This window comes from Uloborus diversus, chromosome 4 (genome assembly GCF_026930045.1).
Source record: "Uloborus diversus isolate 005 chromosome 4, Udiv.v.3.1, whole genome shotgun sequence".
Taxonomy (NCBI): Eukaryota; Metazoa; Arthropoda; class Arachnida; order Araneae; family Uloboridae; genus Uloborus; species Uloborus diversus.
Window position 1 is genome coordinate 148216772 of NC_072734.1, and position 18013 is coordinate 148234784.

The 18013-nt window shown below is 31.7% G+C and overlaps 1 protein-coding gene across 1 annotated transcript in view; it reads right to left on the reverse strand.

Moving 5' to 3' along the window:
* Positions 1–18013, reverse strand: part of LOC129220911 (guanylate cyclase 32E-like) — an 86239-nt gene that overhangs the window by 12219 nt on the left and 56007 nt on the right. Inside the window, 6 exon segments of the mRNA XM_054855345.1 lie at positions 4928–5107; positions 6058–6166; positions 8032–8104; positions 12791–12881; positions 17556–17710; positions 17865–18000. Of these exon segments, the coding sequence (XP_054711320.1) occupies positions 4928–5107; positions 6058–6166; positions 8032–8104; positions 12791–12881; positions 17556–17710; positions 17865–18000 (744 nt within the window).

The window sequence follows — 18013 nt, forward strand, 5'->3', positions numbered from 1 at the left end:
TCTTCATTAGTGCAAAAAATTCAGTACTCAACCAGAAAGTCGTGAGAGAGTTTGACGTCAATCACGCAGACACCGGTATTTATACCGAATGGGATATTTTGTGAGGAGAAAATGATCCTTTGAATGAGATGGTTGCGTGAATACGTACAGGTGCAGCATTCGTCAGCACAAACTTACCTGTTGACTATCACGACTCAATCCAAACTTTACCAACCATTCCTGAGAGGGAAATGGCGAAGGTTTACAATAATATCCGTTATTAGCCTAGATTTTCGTCTCTAGAAACCAAAACGTGTTCCATATTCTAGAAAACCGGTACAAAGATATTTTCACAACGTAATCCAAAAAAGATGGCAATATTAACACCTTCCTTGCGTAATATTTTAAACATCCTCAATTCCTATGCTCCTATTTATTCTAACTTTTAACACTTGTTGTAGATTACTATAATTTTCACAGATGTGCAGGTGATCCACTACTTTCACATTTCCTTACTCGGCTGGTATGATCCAACCGTGAAAATTTTGGCTATTGGTCAACTTGAAATATGGGACCTACTTGCGAAGAGCAACTATCTTACGCACAAGCTTCTTGAGTAATATACTAGACTAATATTTAAACATCCTTAGAATCAAAGCATGATTCAGAAGTTATGATGGAATTAGAATAAATCAGAAGGAATTAATTCCCATCTTATCCGAAATGGATGTGTTCTATTACGTAAATCCATTGAATCCGTCATCAGCCATGGGATAAATGTATCACTCTTTCAGATCACCTTTGATTAGTGTGCATTGAAGAGTCTTAAAGCCCTTAATAGTGGGTACAGTTAAAAGGCAACACGTTAATGGAGATGTACGTATTAGATCGTATGAAACTAAGCTTGGCATAATATGCCATCATCTGATTTCGTGTCGTTATCTGACTTTCGTGATTGTTAAAAAACTACTAAATTCACATTTGACCAATGCAATAAAATGCTAGTTAAAACAGAATATCATCTACAAAAACTGAAACCTAGAATTATCCTTTTTTTCTTTTTAACTGAGACACTATTTAAAAAAAAAAAATTGTGTACAAAAAATCAAAAAACAAAAACACGTTACTGGATTAAAGATACAAAAAAAAACACGTTACTTGGTTAAAGCTCAAATATAACAGTTTTACAATTCATTCTAATATCGATTAAAATCATACATTTGAGCTTACAAAGAGGAAATGCATTTAATTATATTTGCGAATATATGCTTTCGAGCTTTAATGACTGTAATAACTGTATCTTAAATTTCAACTTAATTCCTTCAAGAAACATATCTTTCGGACGTCATTAATTCTGATCTCAGTTTGTTCTTCCTTTGTGAAGTTTTGTGCTCGTGTCAGACGTTCTTGTTAGTTCAAATTAAAATATTCCAGAATAAATGAGTCATACATATTTTGAAGCGTCATTAGGTATAATATTCATTCACTTGAATACCCCGGGATATCTTACGAGGAAATTTGTCTCTTAAACACGAAACAATTACGTGATAATGTTACACAACATTCTAACTCGTAACAATCGCGTAGGTGTTTTAGAGACGAAAATTAAGGGAAAAAAACAGGAAGTTATGCGTTCTGCTTTCAAAAATGATAAATTAAATCTATAAAACAATAAGTTTTTGTAACTGTAATACCAAAAACAAAAGTTTACCAACTTGAAAGCGCAAAAGATTTTTATTAATCTAGTTTTTACATTTGCTAGCACTGCAAGATTTCTTTTAAACATAAATATTAATATGAAAGTTAGAAATAATTTTAAACAAGAAACCTTTTTTTAAAATTAATTTTCCTGAACACCATTTTCTACTTATTTAGTGCACATTATTGTGCTTATTGCACAGTTGTTCAACGATTAAACAGTAAAATGTATTATTAAAGTAAAACACAAAGCTCTTCCTATTTCACACTAATAAGGCAGTCTACGCATCCAATTTGGCTCTATTCACAGTACCTGAGACTCTGATGGAAAGGACTGATGCAGTCAACCAGTCAAATGCAGTTTTAATTCATAATTCTTATTCTAATACAGTAATTTTTCCCGTACATAGATAGTCTTTCAATTCCACAACTGCTTCTGTGAGGAACTACATTCTCCCGATCTTTGTCTATTTGACTGCACTTCCACTTCATCTCTTTTCTTTCATAGGAATGATGCACAGGCTACTACTCACAACATTTTAGTGTCATTATCAGTTAAACAATTATGTAACAAATTGAATAAACCTTCTTATTTCTCTCTGTACATTTTTCAAGTACAATATTTACTCTTTAAGGTTTATGGCGGAAATTAATAACATGTAGATACACATTTTGTTTAATATTTATTAATGTTTTTATAACATTTCCCTTGTCGTAATATTGTCACGTTAATAAATACATATTGGTTCGGTGTAAAAAACTTAACAATCCAGTGTATTTTATGTTCTGAGGAGGCGAAATTTGTAACTGATGAACATTATTCTTGAGTTCACCATGCCTTCTATTATGTTTAAATGAAATTTTTCAGATACCCTCTTTTCACCCTTTTTCTGACCATTTACAACCGATAAACCAAGCAAATGATAGGTGAGGAGATTTCTGAGAGTGTCATCCACCATTTAGATGTAATGATTATTTATTTTTATTTTTATTTTAAACCAATGATACCTTCGTACCTGCCATTTCTAGCTTAACCGGTGAAGGGTACCATGGTGGTTGAAGAATATCCACAAGATATATTCAGGTTCCGCTAGCGCACAGAACTATTGTTTCACAACACGCCACATTTATAGCTATAGATTTATTGCTATTATGACATGTCTGAGATGAGATCTCACATAATGTTTCCCATCCAGAAAGTGTTGACAAGTGAAAACGCGCACATCATATAGTTGGGTATTATTCATCGCTGGACAAGTGAAGCGTGTTACACTCATCGCTGAAGATATACTGTAAAGATTAATATGTATGTCACGTGAACGAATAAGATTTTTACAGTCCTAAAATCAATTTATAAATTTAGTAACAATCAACTATGTAATTATTATTATTTAGTTTTTTATTTGGCACGGGGGCAGTAGCATGTTAGAGACGCGAAACTAACTTTTCCCTCTACCAAAAATCGCTTATATTTGAATTCGATTAAAATATAAATGCAAGTAAAGCTCAAACCGTCGGTTATATAATACTTCTTAAGGTCTAAGGCCAGGCCTTTGAATAGTAAAAAAAATATCATATGCTGCTTTGTGCTAAATATTAAACATCATCTAAATAACTATAGTCCATTGGAATACAGCAACTTAAATATGAATAATTTTAAAAAATCTACACATTTTTGCTGCAATTTATTTTCTATATTATGCATTAAAAATGCTTTCACACCATCACTAAACCTTTTAACAAACCTCATTTATTTCATTAAACTTTTCACTTTTTATCAAAAGAATGCCAAAGTAATCCGAAATAACAATTGTGGCAGTGAGAAACAAAGGAATGTAAGTGGACTCTTTCAAGTTTTGAGTAAAACGAGTTTAAAGGTAACATCCTAGGTAGGCTTTCATTAAATTTGTTTTCTAAATCATGCTGTACAGCAGCAACTACCAGGACTAGTACCATCTCTAGCCCCAAGACCTGGGCTACTAGTACTTTCTCTTGCCCTAAGACAGAGGAGAAGTACCATTACTATTTGTACTCGTTAACTCCAAATTTTTAATTTTGCCACTTACATCGCTTTGCTTCTCACTGTCTGAATTGAAATTTAGGATTTTCCGAAAACATGTATACATATAGCTAACCATATGTAATAAAACTAGAAATTTCTGTAAGAAGTTTCAATACATTAAATTTAATACGGTTGGAGTATTTAACTGAAAAACATTTAATAACAAAAAAAAAATCAAATTTTTTTTCTTAATGCTAGAGGAAAAAAAAGGCAAGCAAACTGTAGAAACATAATGTCTGTTTTTTTCGAGATTTTAGGAAAAAAATAATTCATGCATTGCATGTTTCTTAGGAAAAAAAAACTTTGAATTTATAAAACCTCGCATATTTGACTTGCTGAAGAACAATCTTAAAAGGACCTATTCAAAAATCCTTTTTATGCACCACATTTAAGATAAAAAAATACATCATTATAAAATTTCTCCGATTCAATACCTCTTTTGTGACAGGAATTTCAATGAACTTATTTCCACTTAGAAAAAACTTAAGCAGCTTAATTAATCCAAAAAATATCCTGTTCTTTTTAATTTCAAAAACATGATTTAACTCGTAAAACGTATGTCATTGATCTCTTTCAAAGAAAATGATATTACAAGCAAAGTAAATATTTTTGAACGGGGATAATTCCATAAAAACTCTTGAATGGATCATATAGCACTCGGCTATGGTAAAGACAAACAAACTATCGCTCCTTTATTTTCCTCAGTCATTTAAAAAATGAATATATTCTTTTATATTTTTACTGTATTAACAATATGTTTTTGCTTTCATGATTTTATCTACCCGTATTCCGCTCCCCCTTTTTTTTTGAGAAATAAAAATAGATGTTTGTATGCAATTCACTTTTTTCAAGAACGACAGCAAGTTAAGGATGAAGATGGGTGCCTAAAAACTCAGAATTCTCTAAGGAACATATTTTATCTTTTAAAAATTTAGGTAACGAGAATATTTGATTAAAAAGCAACCGATGTAAAAAAAGTTACACGAATCAATTGATTGGACTATTCTGTGTAACATGGGATTTGTTTGGAGTTCTACGTTTAACTGCCGTTTCAAGTACTTGAGCTTGAATAAACATTTCAATTTTTTATGTTTTTTTTTAGATATTTTTTGTGGCATTGAAATTTTTAAACAATTAAAAGAAGCGGGGGAAAAAGGCAAAGTAAATTAATAAAAAGTAATTGCTTACTAGTTTAAGCTCTTTCTTCATTTTACGAGTAATATCAACATTCTTCTTTCTCAATCGCTTTATAGCTACCATACGTCCCTTAAAAATCCCCACTGTGGTATAAATACTACTGTAGCGGAAATCTGTGTCTGCATTCGAGCTTAGAGATACTTGACTTGTACGTAGTAGTGGATGTAAACTCTGAAAGAGAAAAAAAAACAAATTAAAAGATTTCCCTTTGATACACTGTTAATCTACCGAAACATACGTTCTTACTATATTTATTGTATTTTAATATAGTTACTGTCATCAGCTATACAGTTATTTTTGTGGTATAGTAGTACGGACATTCAACCAAATTGTACGGAAACTCTCATCAACAAATCATGTTTTACAGTTTTAAATAACCGGAGCTAAAGCAGAAATGTGAGCAAATACTGAACCGCTTCCTACAGCATTTAGAAACCGCAATTTCTCCCTTATTTGTTTGCCTCAGTTTGGAATAGCTATAACACAGCTGAAGCAAAAACTAGCTCATACAGAAGCTGAGTATATCTCCACCCTAGTAGTGGGAAGTATGTGTGTTGAAATGTTTTTAGCTTATAATTGTGGAAATACATTTAGCTTCTTTGAAATTTCTTTGGCATTTGTTATATCTAATACAGACTGGTGAGTTCATATCATCGTGCGAAACTGGTCCATGAGTGCTGTAACAAGCTGTTTTGTATTTGCTTGCAATAATAAATACTATAATACAGTGAAATCTTGTTACAACGAACACCAATACAGTGAAATAGCCACACGATACCCACTTTCCGTCGCAATTTATTTTACGATCCATTGCTTGAATTTCATTACAATGCATTTCTCGTTACAACGAACAAAACATACTGTCCCTAAAAGTTTGTTGTAAACGGGAGGGATTTCACTGCACTCGATTTTTTTAAAATATTTTTTTCATTAGTTACTATTACTATCTATGCATGTAGTTACAATTATAGTTGTAAGAGTTGTGGTAAAAACATATGATTATAAAGAAAACAATTGTTTACAACAATAGTTTTATACATCAATTTCAAAACTACAAATTTTACTATAAGTTAAAAAAAAAAAAAAAAAAAAAAAAAAAAAAAAAAAAAAAAAAACCTTACTCTTGCCATTCTTCCTAGCGTTGTGGTAGGCGTGTACTCGTTTATTTGAATATCTTTGTAATCAATTTTCCAAATCAAACTGTCCAGCTCCTGCTCGTAAGCCCAGTTCCTTTAGAAAGAGAAAATCCGATTACACAGATTGAGTAGTTGACGCGAGAGAATCTACTAGATAGGTGGCAAGTGACGTATTAAGCGGCGCAAGAGTTTAATCGCTGAAAAAAGAGTAATGAGTATAAATGTGAAGTGTCTCGATGTTAATGCATTGTATTCATAGTTTTGTGCTTTAAATTTTGTGGTTAAACAAATGCAGGGCCGTATACAGGGGGAGTAGGGCTCACGCCCCCCCCCCCTCTCGAAGAGTTGCTTTTGACATTTAAATAATCGTTTTTTTTTTTTTTTTTTTCTAAATGTATAAAAGATATTGTTCCAAAATTCAAATGTCGTTCATATGTATATTAATTGCATACAACGCTTTCATAATAGATAACCCTACGACTTGAACATTAGCATAAATAGCACAAAGCTCCGCATGAAAGTTTTTAAATTTTCCCCGAAATTATTTTCTGGTTACGGCCCTGAAAAAATGCGAGGATATTTATAAAAGAGCTTAATTGTAAAATGAACGTTCTTAAAACTGTAATCAAACACGCATGTCATTCTTACAGTAACATTAAAGGGGGAAAACCGTCATTTTGTAGTTGGTTTTTGTTTATATTCAACATCCTCAAAATTTGCTTGGATATAAATCTATATAAAATATGAATGGATGTACGGAAATATATAAACTATAACATATGCGCTTGGATACAATTATAATATTTATAAAAAAACTTAATTTCAAAATGAACGTTCTTAAAACTGTAACAGTAATATTAAGGGAAAAAACATAATTTTGCAGTTAGTTTTGGTATATGTTCGTCATGTTCAAAATGTGCTTAAATATAAAATATGTGCTTGGATGGTATATGATAGTTATAAACGAACTTAATTTTAAAATTAACGTTCTTAAAACTGTAATCAAAAACTCATACCATTCTCGCAGCAATAAAAAGAAGCAAACGTAATTTATTCGTTCGTTTCTACTTATCTGCATCGTGTTCAAATAAGCTTAAGTCAAGTCCAAAATGCTGTAGTAGAAGAAAAAAGCATTTGCATATTTTTTGGCGATACCGGTGAATTTTTTGTGTGAACTGTGTGCCGCGGATTTGAATGCTGGGCAACATATGATGCCGGGATAGCACTCTTCCGATCTAGGGCCCGTATATATACGAGCCGGCGCATTAGCTGAAGATCAGCCATTTTGGATCAGAGCGTGTGTTTGAGTGGTTGTCTTTTCTGGCGAGTTATGGCGTTTGGTGATTGTTCACTGTGAGCTATTACTATTTGCTGCACATGAATTGTTTATTGAATAAAATATTATTTACTGCAAATTTGGGAAACAGGAAACTTTCCTGTGGTAAACCTAGATCATCAACAAATAAAAAATCCGGTCCAAATTGGCTAAACTAAAGCTGATGCGTTGGCTTCCGATCAAGTCCTAGTGCTTTTAAGCATAGTTGTTGCATATTCTACTGCAAGCTTTGGCTTCGTTAAAGGAATATAGGTGCGCACAGTGGTTCGTCGTTTGGTCTCAATCAAATGAAGTTTAATGTATTGATATTTCGCATGGAAGTTTTAAAGCACAAAATATCAATACGTGTACTATAAAAAAATAAAATACTCAAAAACGCTTATTTGATATTTATTTATCGAATCATGTACAAGAATTGCATCAAGAATGTCATTGTAATAGTAAATGTTTAGCTTTTCAGTTTTCTTTATTTTTTTCAATTAGCATAGTAATAGTGACAAGTTTCAATTTGAGAAATAAAAGGTTCATTTCAGTGTGATTGCAAGTTTAAAGCATTAAATAATTATTGCTGCAGTATCTAATAACAATGAGGTTCAAATATGGAAAAATAAGAAGACTCTTACTTGTATGCGACCAACATGCCTATAAGTAAAACAAACACCAAACCCCCAGTTATCCCTATAGCAAGCTTCCACACTAAAAAAGAAAAAAAAAAGGGTTAATATGTTTTTAAATAAATAAATATAACTATAGTTCGTTCTAAATATATGTGTAGATTTGTAGGAAAGGAGGTATTTTTTGGAGGGAAAAGAATTGAATGTACTCAGTGTAGCTATCAATTTCATATTGTTGTTTGACCCTCAAAATGATCTAAATTTATGGATACATTTTTTCAAGACAAAAAGAATTTAAACAACTCATGGTTTCTGTTTTCGGTTACACAGGGCAACAATTTCTATAAAATATTTTTTTTTTTACTTCCTACTAATGCATTCTTATTGTTTTTGTACGAATTCCATTACAGTAGCAAAAGCTATAAGAAATACTATAATAGGGCAACATCTGTTATGTAATTTCTGTCACCAAAGATGAAAAATGTCCATCCTTCTCAAAAGAATCCTACATAAAGGAAAACAGAAGCTTGCTAGTGACTAATCAATAATATTAGTCATTTCAGTATACATGCCAAGAATATCAAATATAGCGTTCTATTGGATATTTTTCTGAAATTAGTGTTTTTTTTTCTCTTCGTAACTTTTGATACTAATTGTTGATAACATTTTATAATACATTTTTTAATAGTTGCAAATAAAACATTTACATGAATGTAATTATTACGATAAAATCATTTAATTATGCTTCATACATTTCGAAAAAGGTGTTTTAAACTCAAGTGTTCCGAAGTTTTACGTCTCAAAATAAAAAAAATAATCATTAAACAAAAAACCTGATTACGTAAAAACCAAAAAACTGAAAAGAAAAAGAAAAGCCCAGTAGTTTAGAATGTTATTAAGTACTACTGAATAACTACGCCATTGAAATAGTTTTATAATCGATACACACATAGGGCCCATCATAAATTTATAAGTAGAATAGAAAGATCAACAGTCGGTGCCCACTCAAATTTCACGGAGTTCCTCGATTGATCGCACGCAGGAAGCGTGCGACACGATTCGGAAATGACAATATGGCGGTTGTTGATATGGTTATTTTTGATTACTCTCATGTGTTTAGTGACACTCCAAAGGTTAACACAAATCAATTGGCGTAAGAATTATCAAAATTGGCCAAGGCGTTTAGCCTCTATAACGCCAGATAGGAACAAACATACCTACATAGACTCATAAACACATTATCCTCCTTTGCGTCGCGCACGCGCAGTCGGGTAAAAAGGATTTTTTTCCCTATTAACTACAAGATCCCAAACAAAAACATATTTTTGCTAACATATTTGCTCTACTAATATGAACGTAAATTTCATTTCTGTTCGTGAGAAGGACAAAATGATTCATTATCCAATATAATGTCCTAATTATCTTAAGGTAACTGAAATTACAAAGCATACAAAAATATTGAAGCAGGGGTCACTTGTTATGCAATTATGAAATCTCTGTCATCTGAATATGTACAGTAAACAAGAATTAGTGTCAAGACATGACATCAGATTATAACTGAAGCAACAGAGTGTCACCCGGACCGGAAGCTGATATAGCTGCAATGATTCCAAGAATATATCTATTATTTCATCATATTATCTATCAACATTTACGGTTCAACTAACCACCAGTTTGGATTTTGTCTCTGTGGCAAATAAGATACAATGTTTAAGTTATGTTGACAGCTTGCTGACACCTTGCCTCTCAGAACGACATATATGATATATGTTCTTGTGGTGACTGCAGAGATAATCTACACTTCATATCCTTTGTGCTGAAGAAAACCTTCAAGTGTTGTTTGTCGGGAAGCTTTTCGAGATTGAAGAAAGCAACAACAGATTGAATTAATCTAAAATAACCTTTAGAAAAAAAGAAAAAAAAACTTCGCAAATTATTTGTAACCGAAATAACATTTTTCTTTAAATTGAATGCTAATACAATGTTATGATTAAAATAATTTCATTTTTGGTTATTATTTTCAAAAGTAAGTGAAATTGCTGTGTTATGATAGGTAATGGTGTGACTTTTTTCTAAATAGTATAAAATGAAGTCGCCAAAAACGTCTGTCTGTGTAAACGCGTAAAACTCGAGAAGTGCCCGGTCGATTTCGCTGAAACTTTCACACTATCTTTCTTTTAGCACCGGAAAGATTTGCAGACCACTTCAAAAAAATTCGATGAGTCGTTCTTTTTTTATTTCAAGTTAGGCCCAATTTTCACATAAATTCCTGAATATGTGGGTGAAACATTACTTGCACATATTAATATATATACTTATCGAGGAAATCCGCTAATATAAGTCACTTAAAAATGTTTTTGTCTAAATATTCAGTCTGAATCATAATCATTTTGTTTTCGCTTATTTATTTTGATTAGTAAAGTAATAAACTTTGATGGTACTTTTTATTCAGTCTCAATTTTTATAAATCCGTCAAATGAACTTAAGTGGCCCTCGAAGGTAACTTTTTAGCTTAAAAAAAGTGAATAATAGCCTAAAAAGAGAAAAAGAAAAATACTGAAGTGTGTAAGAAGACGATCCTGCTGGTGACTAAAAAAACATTATAAATTGTTTCCTCCTTATTGCTCTTCTAGTGTTCTATAACAGTTTTAGTAAAGTTGGAAAAATTTGGGATTCGTTTTTTTCTAAATTCTTAATTTTGAAAAAAAAAGGAAAAAATCTGTCATTGAAAATTTGAGGGCAAAGAATCCATACACTATTTATTTTACGATCTATTTACGTCAAAATAAGAAAATTAATGAAGACGATTTTTTTCCTTGTGGAAATAATACTATTGATTTAAAATTATACGAAAAAAAGTTCAAAAAACAAATATAAAAATAAATAAATAATTAAATAAAAGTTGTGGTGTCAAAGGTTGCATCCAAAAGCAAAACAAATGCGCAAAAACCACGGTTTATTAAAATTTAAATTGCCAAAGTAAAACGACAAAATAACACATAAATAAATCATAACGAAAATAAATAAATAAATAAATAAAAATATTATTTAATAATGTAGGGGAGGGTGGCCCAAAGCGGGTAAGCTTTTGTATGCCCCCCCCCCCCATGGTGTGTAAGCGGCGCTGAATACGTATGTCGTGTTTACCCGAACACCCCAGAGATATTAAGTTGCCAGCATGGCTCAGCCAGGCTTAAAATTAAAAAAAAAAAAAATGTGAGCATTAAAAAAATATTTATAGTTTTGTAATTTGTGATTAATTAAAGACCAGCTTATTTTTTTGACTATCAATAATATTACGTAATTCTGACACTATCTACCTATAAATTACGATGGTCATTCCGTTTTTTTTTATTATTATTAATTTAAGTATACGATAGATGAAATTTTAAAAAACCGTGCTTTTGGGCAATGCGGGTATAGAATTTAATCATGTACAGTTACTCACAAAAGTGTTCGTACACTTTGAAATTTTTTAGTAAAACCAAAATGTTGAGAAACTGAATTCGAATATCAAGTTAAATATTTTTTTACGTCATTCCAATGTTATTCTATATAAAACCCCGTTTTTTCAAAATGTTGACGGTTCTTCATTTTGAAATGGGTCAAAAAGCGAAGAGACATAGAAATAATACGCAACAAAAGTCATCGCACATTTAAATATTTTCGAATAAATTCATGATTAAACTTATAATATGTCGTCTTTTTTATTATTTTTGCATTATGTTGACCCTTAAAAGTCATTTGGCTTTAATATTTTGTTTATTTATCCCTTAATATTGTGCTTATTACTTTAAAATGACTGGTATTCATAAAAAACCACTAACACCATTCGAAATTTGAATATTTTTCTCACAGTAGCGGCAAATGGGTTTTAAATGTCTCTAAATTAGTTATTTTGTTCTATTCTATAGTAAAGTTATAGTGCCTAGAAAGAGTAGTGTGCCGATCGACGGGGAAAAAGTGAGGTCAGATCTGAGGAAAATCCTGATGGCGCTGCGCTAAAAGGCATTTTTATGATGGCAATTAACTAGTATATAATTTAATCAGGTATTTCTTTATGTTTTGTAATCAGCTAACCGTTTTTAAATTGGATAAGTATAACTTATTAACTTATATATATATATATATATATATATATATATATAACGGCGGGTAGCTAGTCAAGTAATGTAATCATTTTTAACTTCATATTTGATTGGCAAATGTACCAAATTTCTATTACTTAAGCATACCCGCTTTGGACCCTCTGGTAGGGCAAAGCGGGTTTTTCAAGTGTCTGTAATATTTGATAATAAATGAGTATTGGGTATGAAATAATGCACGAATCGCTTTCTATTTTGATGTTCAATAACCCTGCTGTGAAATAAAAACAAAATTGTTTTCATAAAAAGCCAAAAACTACAATTTTCGAGCGTTCTTCAAAAATCTACCCACTTTGTGCCACCCTCCGCTATGTGAGGAGAGCATGGCTTTCAAGAAGCAAAATTCTCCGATTTTTGAGCAGCGAGGTGTTATCAGATTTCTGACTTCGGAAATGTTTGACCCCGACGTTCATCGTACGTTCGGCTATTTTTGAGAAAATTGACGTTTCGTTTCATTGAAGCCAGTACGTGTGCCTTCATCGACAATAACCAATAATACTGCTACTATTATTTTCCTTTATTTACTGATTGATTCCTGAACGCATGTTAAGTATGTTATTCGATTTCGACAAAATTTTGACACATTTGATATTTTACTTTTAACATTAAAAATGGATACATACTGACACATTTTTCTCCATGAAAACCACAAGTGGGCTCGTCTTTCGGTGGTGACCCGGAAACCCAGTCAATATTTGAAAGCAACTTTAATACCTACAAATATAATATGAAAATTATTAACCAGTTTTGCGGAATGGTTACTAACTTTAGAGCTAAAACCCCTACATTAAAACATTTTCATCGTAATTTATCTCGATTTTAAATGTATATTTTGAGTTCGCGAGACAAGTAATAAGTTCCTCACCATGATTTGCAAAAGTCAGTAGAAAAAACTTTAAACACTTATGCCCTCAACTGGTGAGAGTAAACTTTGCTGCGTTCAGAAGAAAAAAAGAAAAGGCTTAGTTTTCTAATGCTGAAAACGCTAAAAATGCTGACGCGTTCTGCAATTGAAATTAAAAGTTCAAGAAATACTTTCTGAAATTGCTTATCATTTCTTCGTATTTAATTGAAATTTTGATATAGTTATTTAATCTTTTAAATGTTGAATTACAAAATGTTCAGTGAAGTTAAAAAATCAAATAGCACTTATAACTGTAAAAAAGAAAAAAAAAAAAAAAAACATTTTTTTCTTTGAAAACTTGTTTGAAACGTCATTCATAAAAAAAGTAATTTCAATGTTAGTTGTTCATACGTACGACAACTTTATATAAAAAGAAAGGAATATATGAGAAAAAAAAATTTGAATACATTCTTACGCCTTAATAAATGGAAGTATAGTTAGATAATAATTAGTCCTGAAATATCTAAGTTTAATTTTTTTAACAGCCATAACACGAAAAGAGACAAAAGTCAGATATATTAAACTAAAATTAAAATAACTACTTCCCCTAAAAACAATAGTGAACAATTATAGCATAGTTAATTTAGTGTATAAAATAATCTGCTTAAGGGAAAGATTTGCTTAGGAGAAGATGAAAAATCTTTTCTCTATCTCTAAAGCGCCAGAAATATTTATCATACGTATAGCATTCCTGAAATTCAAAGACATTATTAGTCACTAATGAGTTGTCGCTTCAAAACCAATAAAAGCAAGGTGAAAAATGAAGGTATTACATTATATTGCTATACCACTACGAGAAAAAATGCGAAAAGTCATTTGTGACTTTTCAAAAGAGTTCTAGTGCCTTTATAAATGAATAGCTCTTATATACCCCTTTAAGTTCTAAAGTAAAGCAAACTCAGGAAGTTTTCATTATTTGCTCATTTCAAAAATCCTCTTGACTTTTGAAGGAGTTTGTAATTGAAGGTTACAATTGTAATGATGTGAACTTATCATTATAACTTGTAGCATTATTTTTGAATTATTGGTATTGTGAGCTTATACTAAATGCAAAAAAAAAACTAATTTTTACTTTATATTTAATGTATTTGTTTTCTCCTCTTACAAATCATGAAGGAAATGTTCCTGGTATTTGACACATGATCTATAAAGTTAGATGTAAAGCAAAAAATTTTCAAATCAAGAATGAAGATTTCCTAAAACTAAAGGATCTTATTTCCTCGTTTATTAGCTTTGTTACTTTGCAACATTAGCGCCATTAAAGCTTTGTCCGGAAATTTTCTTTCAAGATGAAGTAAAGTAACATTTTCAAATTCAATCAAATTATTTCGTATGAGAGAAAAATAATTAAAAAACATATTTCAAGTTCGAATCAAAAATTTTGCTCGCATTAAATATACTTAGCAAAAAACAAATTATAGTCAAGCCCAATATAACAATCATTTCTTTAATTCTTATAATAGTTTCTTTCTTTCTTCATTTTTTTAAAAACATTTTTATTACAATTATATATATATATATATATATATATATACAGGGGCGGACTGGCCAGTTCGGCTAGTCGGGGATCCCCGACTGGGCCAACCGCTGGGTGGGCCACTACTTCAAACAACTTTTTTTATTGAATTTAACACATTTAATTTCATACCTAACATTTTTTAAACTGTCATAAAAAAAAAAGATTTTAAAAAAAAAACATGTAATTCGTTTATTCTATGTGAAAAAAGCGTTTGGAAACAGGTCTTTTTTTTTTTCTTTTTGACACCTTAAGCAGGGACCGAAGTAAATAGCCGAAGTTCACACGTGCGAATGCTTTCCTCTCTTATCAACTTTCTCTAGTTTTTAGAACTCTGGGGGCCATTTCTCCCACATTGAGGAGGGAGCCAGAGAAATTGGTGTCCGTTAAAAACTCATATTTATACGTCTATTTACAAAAATTGAAGGGACCTGCACCATTAGACAAAGTGGCCCCGGCCCTGCTATAGATGCGTGGACCATGCTTTGGAGTGTTGATAGGGACACCTACCGTTGGCCCAGTTCCAAGCCGGAAGGAGGTCCGAGATTTTTTGAATGAGGGGTGAAATATATATAGGGACATAGGGGTAAACAAGATAGAGGGAGGCCCGTCTGTTGTAAATTATCGTTATATGAGTATTTTCATCTCAGAATCGCCTACGGCAAAGCAAGTCTGGACTACGATAAACTGAATCGGAAACAGAACAAAATTTTGACTTAGAAGAGAGAGCTCCTGAACATAGACGGAATTAGGACTGATTTCCAGGGAAGGGGGGGGGAGAGCAAGGTTTCTTTTCTTTTCTTCCTTTTTTTTTGAGCAACATTAGTTGTAATCAGGTCCAGATTAATACTTAACGGGGTACCTAAGGTATTTCAGGCATGAGGTCCCTTTGTAGTTCTAAAGTCACCAACGATAGTCTTATTTCTACATTTTAGAACTTAGATGCAAGAACCAGTTTAGTTCAAACCTTTTTTTTAATTCATTTTTGCGTGTGGCCGATAGTATAGATGTTCCGATTGCTGTAACAACGGGACACAAATGTAAGATAAAACCTCTGCTTGCTAGTAAATAAGTTGGGAAAGATATTAACCTTTCTACCAGACACTGATGTTATTTGTCTGTCATACCAAAAATGAGTGAGTGGACTTACCTTGTTCTTGCATCAAGGTCCTCAATTGTGTTTTCCAGATTTAAATATCGAAAAATTGCCCCTTCACCACTTCTTTAAAGTCACTAAAGAAAGCTTAAAATTTCTCTTTTTGAAATTTTCGAGGGAGAGCGCCGTAACCCTATCATCCGCACTATAGCCTAAAACTGATTTCGGTTTCAGAAAAAAATGCCCCGAGGGTACAAACGTTTCCCCCAGATCAAAAAAAGGGCTGTGCGCTTTCAGATAAAAGAGTATTTTGTTAAGAGAAGTTTTGGAAAACACAAAAGGTGCTTCTTTTACTTTTTGGTTTTCTAGGTACATACAAACTTCAAGAGTTTTCGAAAGTAATTATTTTTAAAATATTGAAAAGCTTTTTGATGTTTCGTTTTAAAGGTAATGCAAAAAACATTCAGATATATTCTAATCAGATTCTTGTGGATAAGTTATTGAAACGAGAGAGGGACGTTTCAAGGACAGGTTTATGTGAATCTTTACATTTCGTAAAAAAATGTCGCTTTTGTTAAACTTTTTAAGGAGCTAGGAGGGTTGATCAAGTCAAGGGTTAAAGGTCAGCTTAAAAGATGAAGGGCACGGCGCACCCCAAAAAATCTTGGGGGAAACACTCGGTAAACCTGTCCCCTTTCCTTTCAGTGTTTTCAAACATGTTATAAGATTATGTTTTTAAAATTTCAATGTCGAAAAATTCCGTAAGAGAGTTGCTGGTTTCCCTATAGTAACTAAATGTAGTTTAAAATTGGGTAGAGTATACTTCAGTTTTTAAATGCTTCCAAATGAGATCACTGAGCCTCCTCTTCTCTCAAATGTGACCAATGATAGTTTTGCGTTCTTGTAATAGTTCGAAGTCGAAACGTTTTCGTAAAGAGCTCCCGATGCTTCCCTGTTCCATTAATTTTACCAAGGGTAACCTAAAATTGCATTTCTAAATCTTCCCATTTCGAAGAATTTCTGGGAAGAGACCTTGACATTCTATTGTTTACAGACTTAGACTTGAATTATGAAAAAAAAGTTAAAAAAAAAAAAAATAAATAACGTGGGGAACCCTTTTTTTCGCTCTCCTCAACGTTACCGAAAACTGTAAAATTGCGATTTTTGACATTAATTTTGGAAATATCGCTTGGGAGGGAACTATAGAGCCCCTTCTCCCAATTCTTTTCTCCTTATGCCTATATAGATCAACCGATTCCAAAAATTTCCGGGGAAATTTTCCTGATTCCTTCCTTTTTTCGTGTTCTTCCTATGTTGTTACTATAGAAGCCTAAAGATGTGCCTTTTTCGACGTACAACCATAGGTTTCCTTCTTTGAAGACCCATAAAAAATGTTTCAGAGTTGGCTTTATTTTACATTTCACAATTTTCTTCTTTTAGAACTTTAAAGCTTGATTTAGAAACTTAAAGGAAAATAAAAATTAGCGGTAGTTCAATGTTTTTGCTTGATTCAGAAGAATCGAGATCCGGTACTGGTTAATTTAACTTTTTTAATTTACAGAGGTGGGCCAAAGTATTCTTTTACCAACTGGATCAAAGTTAGGCAGTCCACCCCATATATATATATATATATATATATATATATATATATATATATATATATATATATATATATATATATATATATATATATATATATATATATATATATATATATATATATATATATATATATATATATATATATATATATATATATATATATATATATAAATTTTAATCGAGTTTAAGCCTGTTTTTACGCATGCATTTATACATTAACTTTTTCTTAATAGAAGTAGGATAATGCTGTGTGTAGAAGAAAGGATTTACAGGCATAGATGTTCTGTTTTCATGCAGTTGAAACACACCAACGGGATACAAGCCGTACTCTCCTTCAATGCCAGGAATAGCTTTTCTCGCAATTAATGTGTAATTGCCTTCTGCGTCTCCTGTCTCGTCCATGTATACCATGTAGCCCATCGCACCTCCAATTAAAAAAACAAAAATATATGTAAAGTATAACAAACAAATAGATATAGAGTTTAACACACGATGCATAACAAACAAATATATACAGAGGATAGCACATAGAAATTTCATCGAAAAATAAAATGTGCATCTATACTTAATTGTACTTACTGAAATATGTTCTTCCTATAATATATTTCATAATACCTCTGCCATCAAGTGGATTATCATTATGAAGTAGACATTCATTTAACGCCCTTGCGTACACATAGACTGCATCGTACAAATACGCTCCTTCTGCTGGTACCTAAAAATGCAAA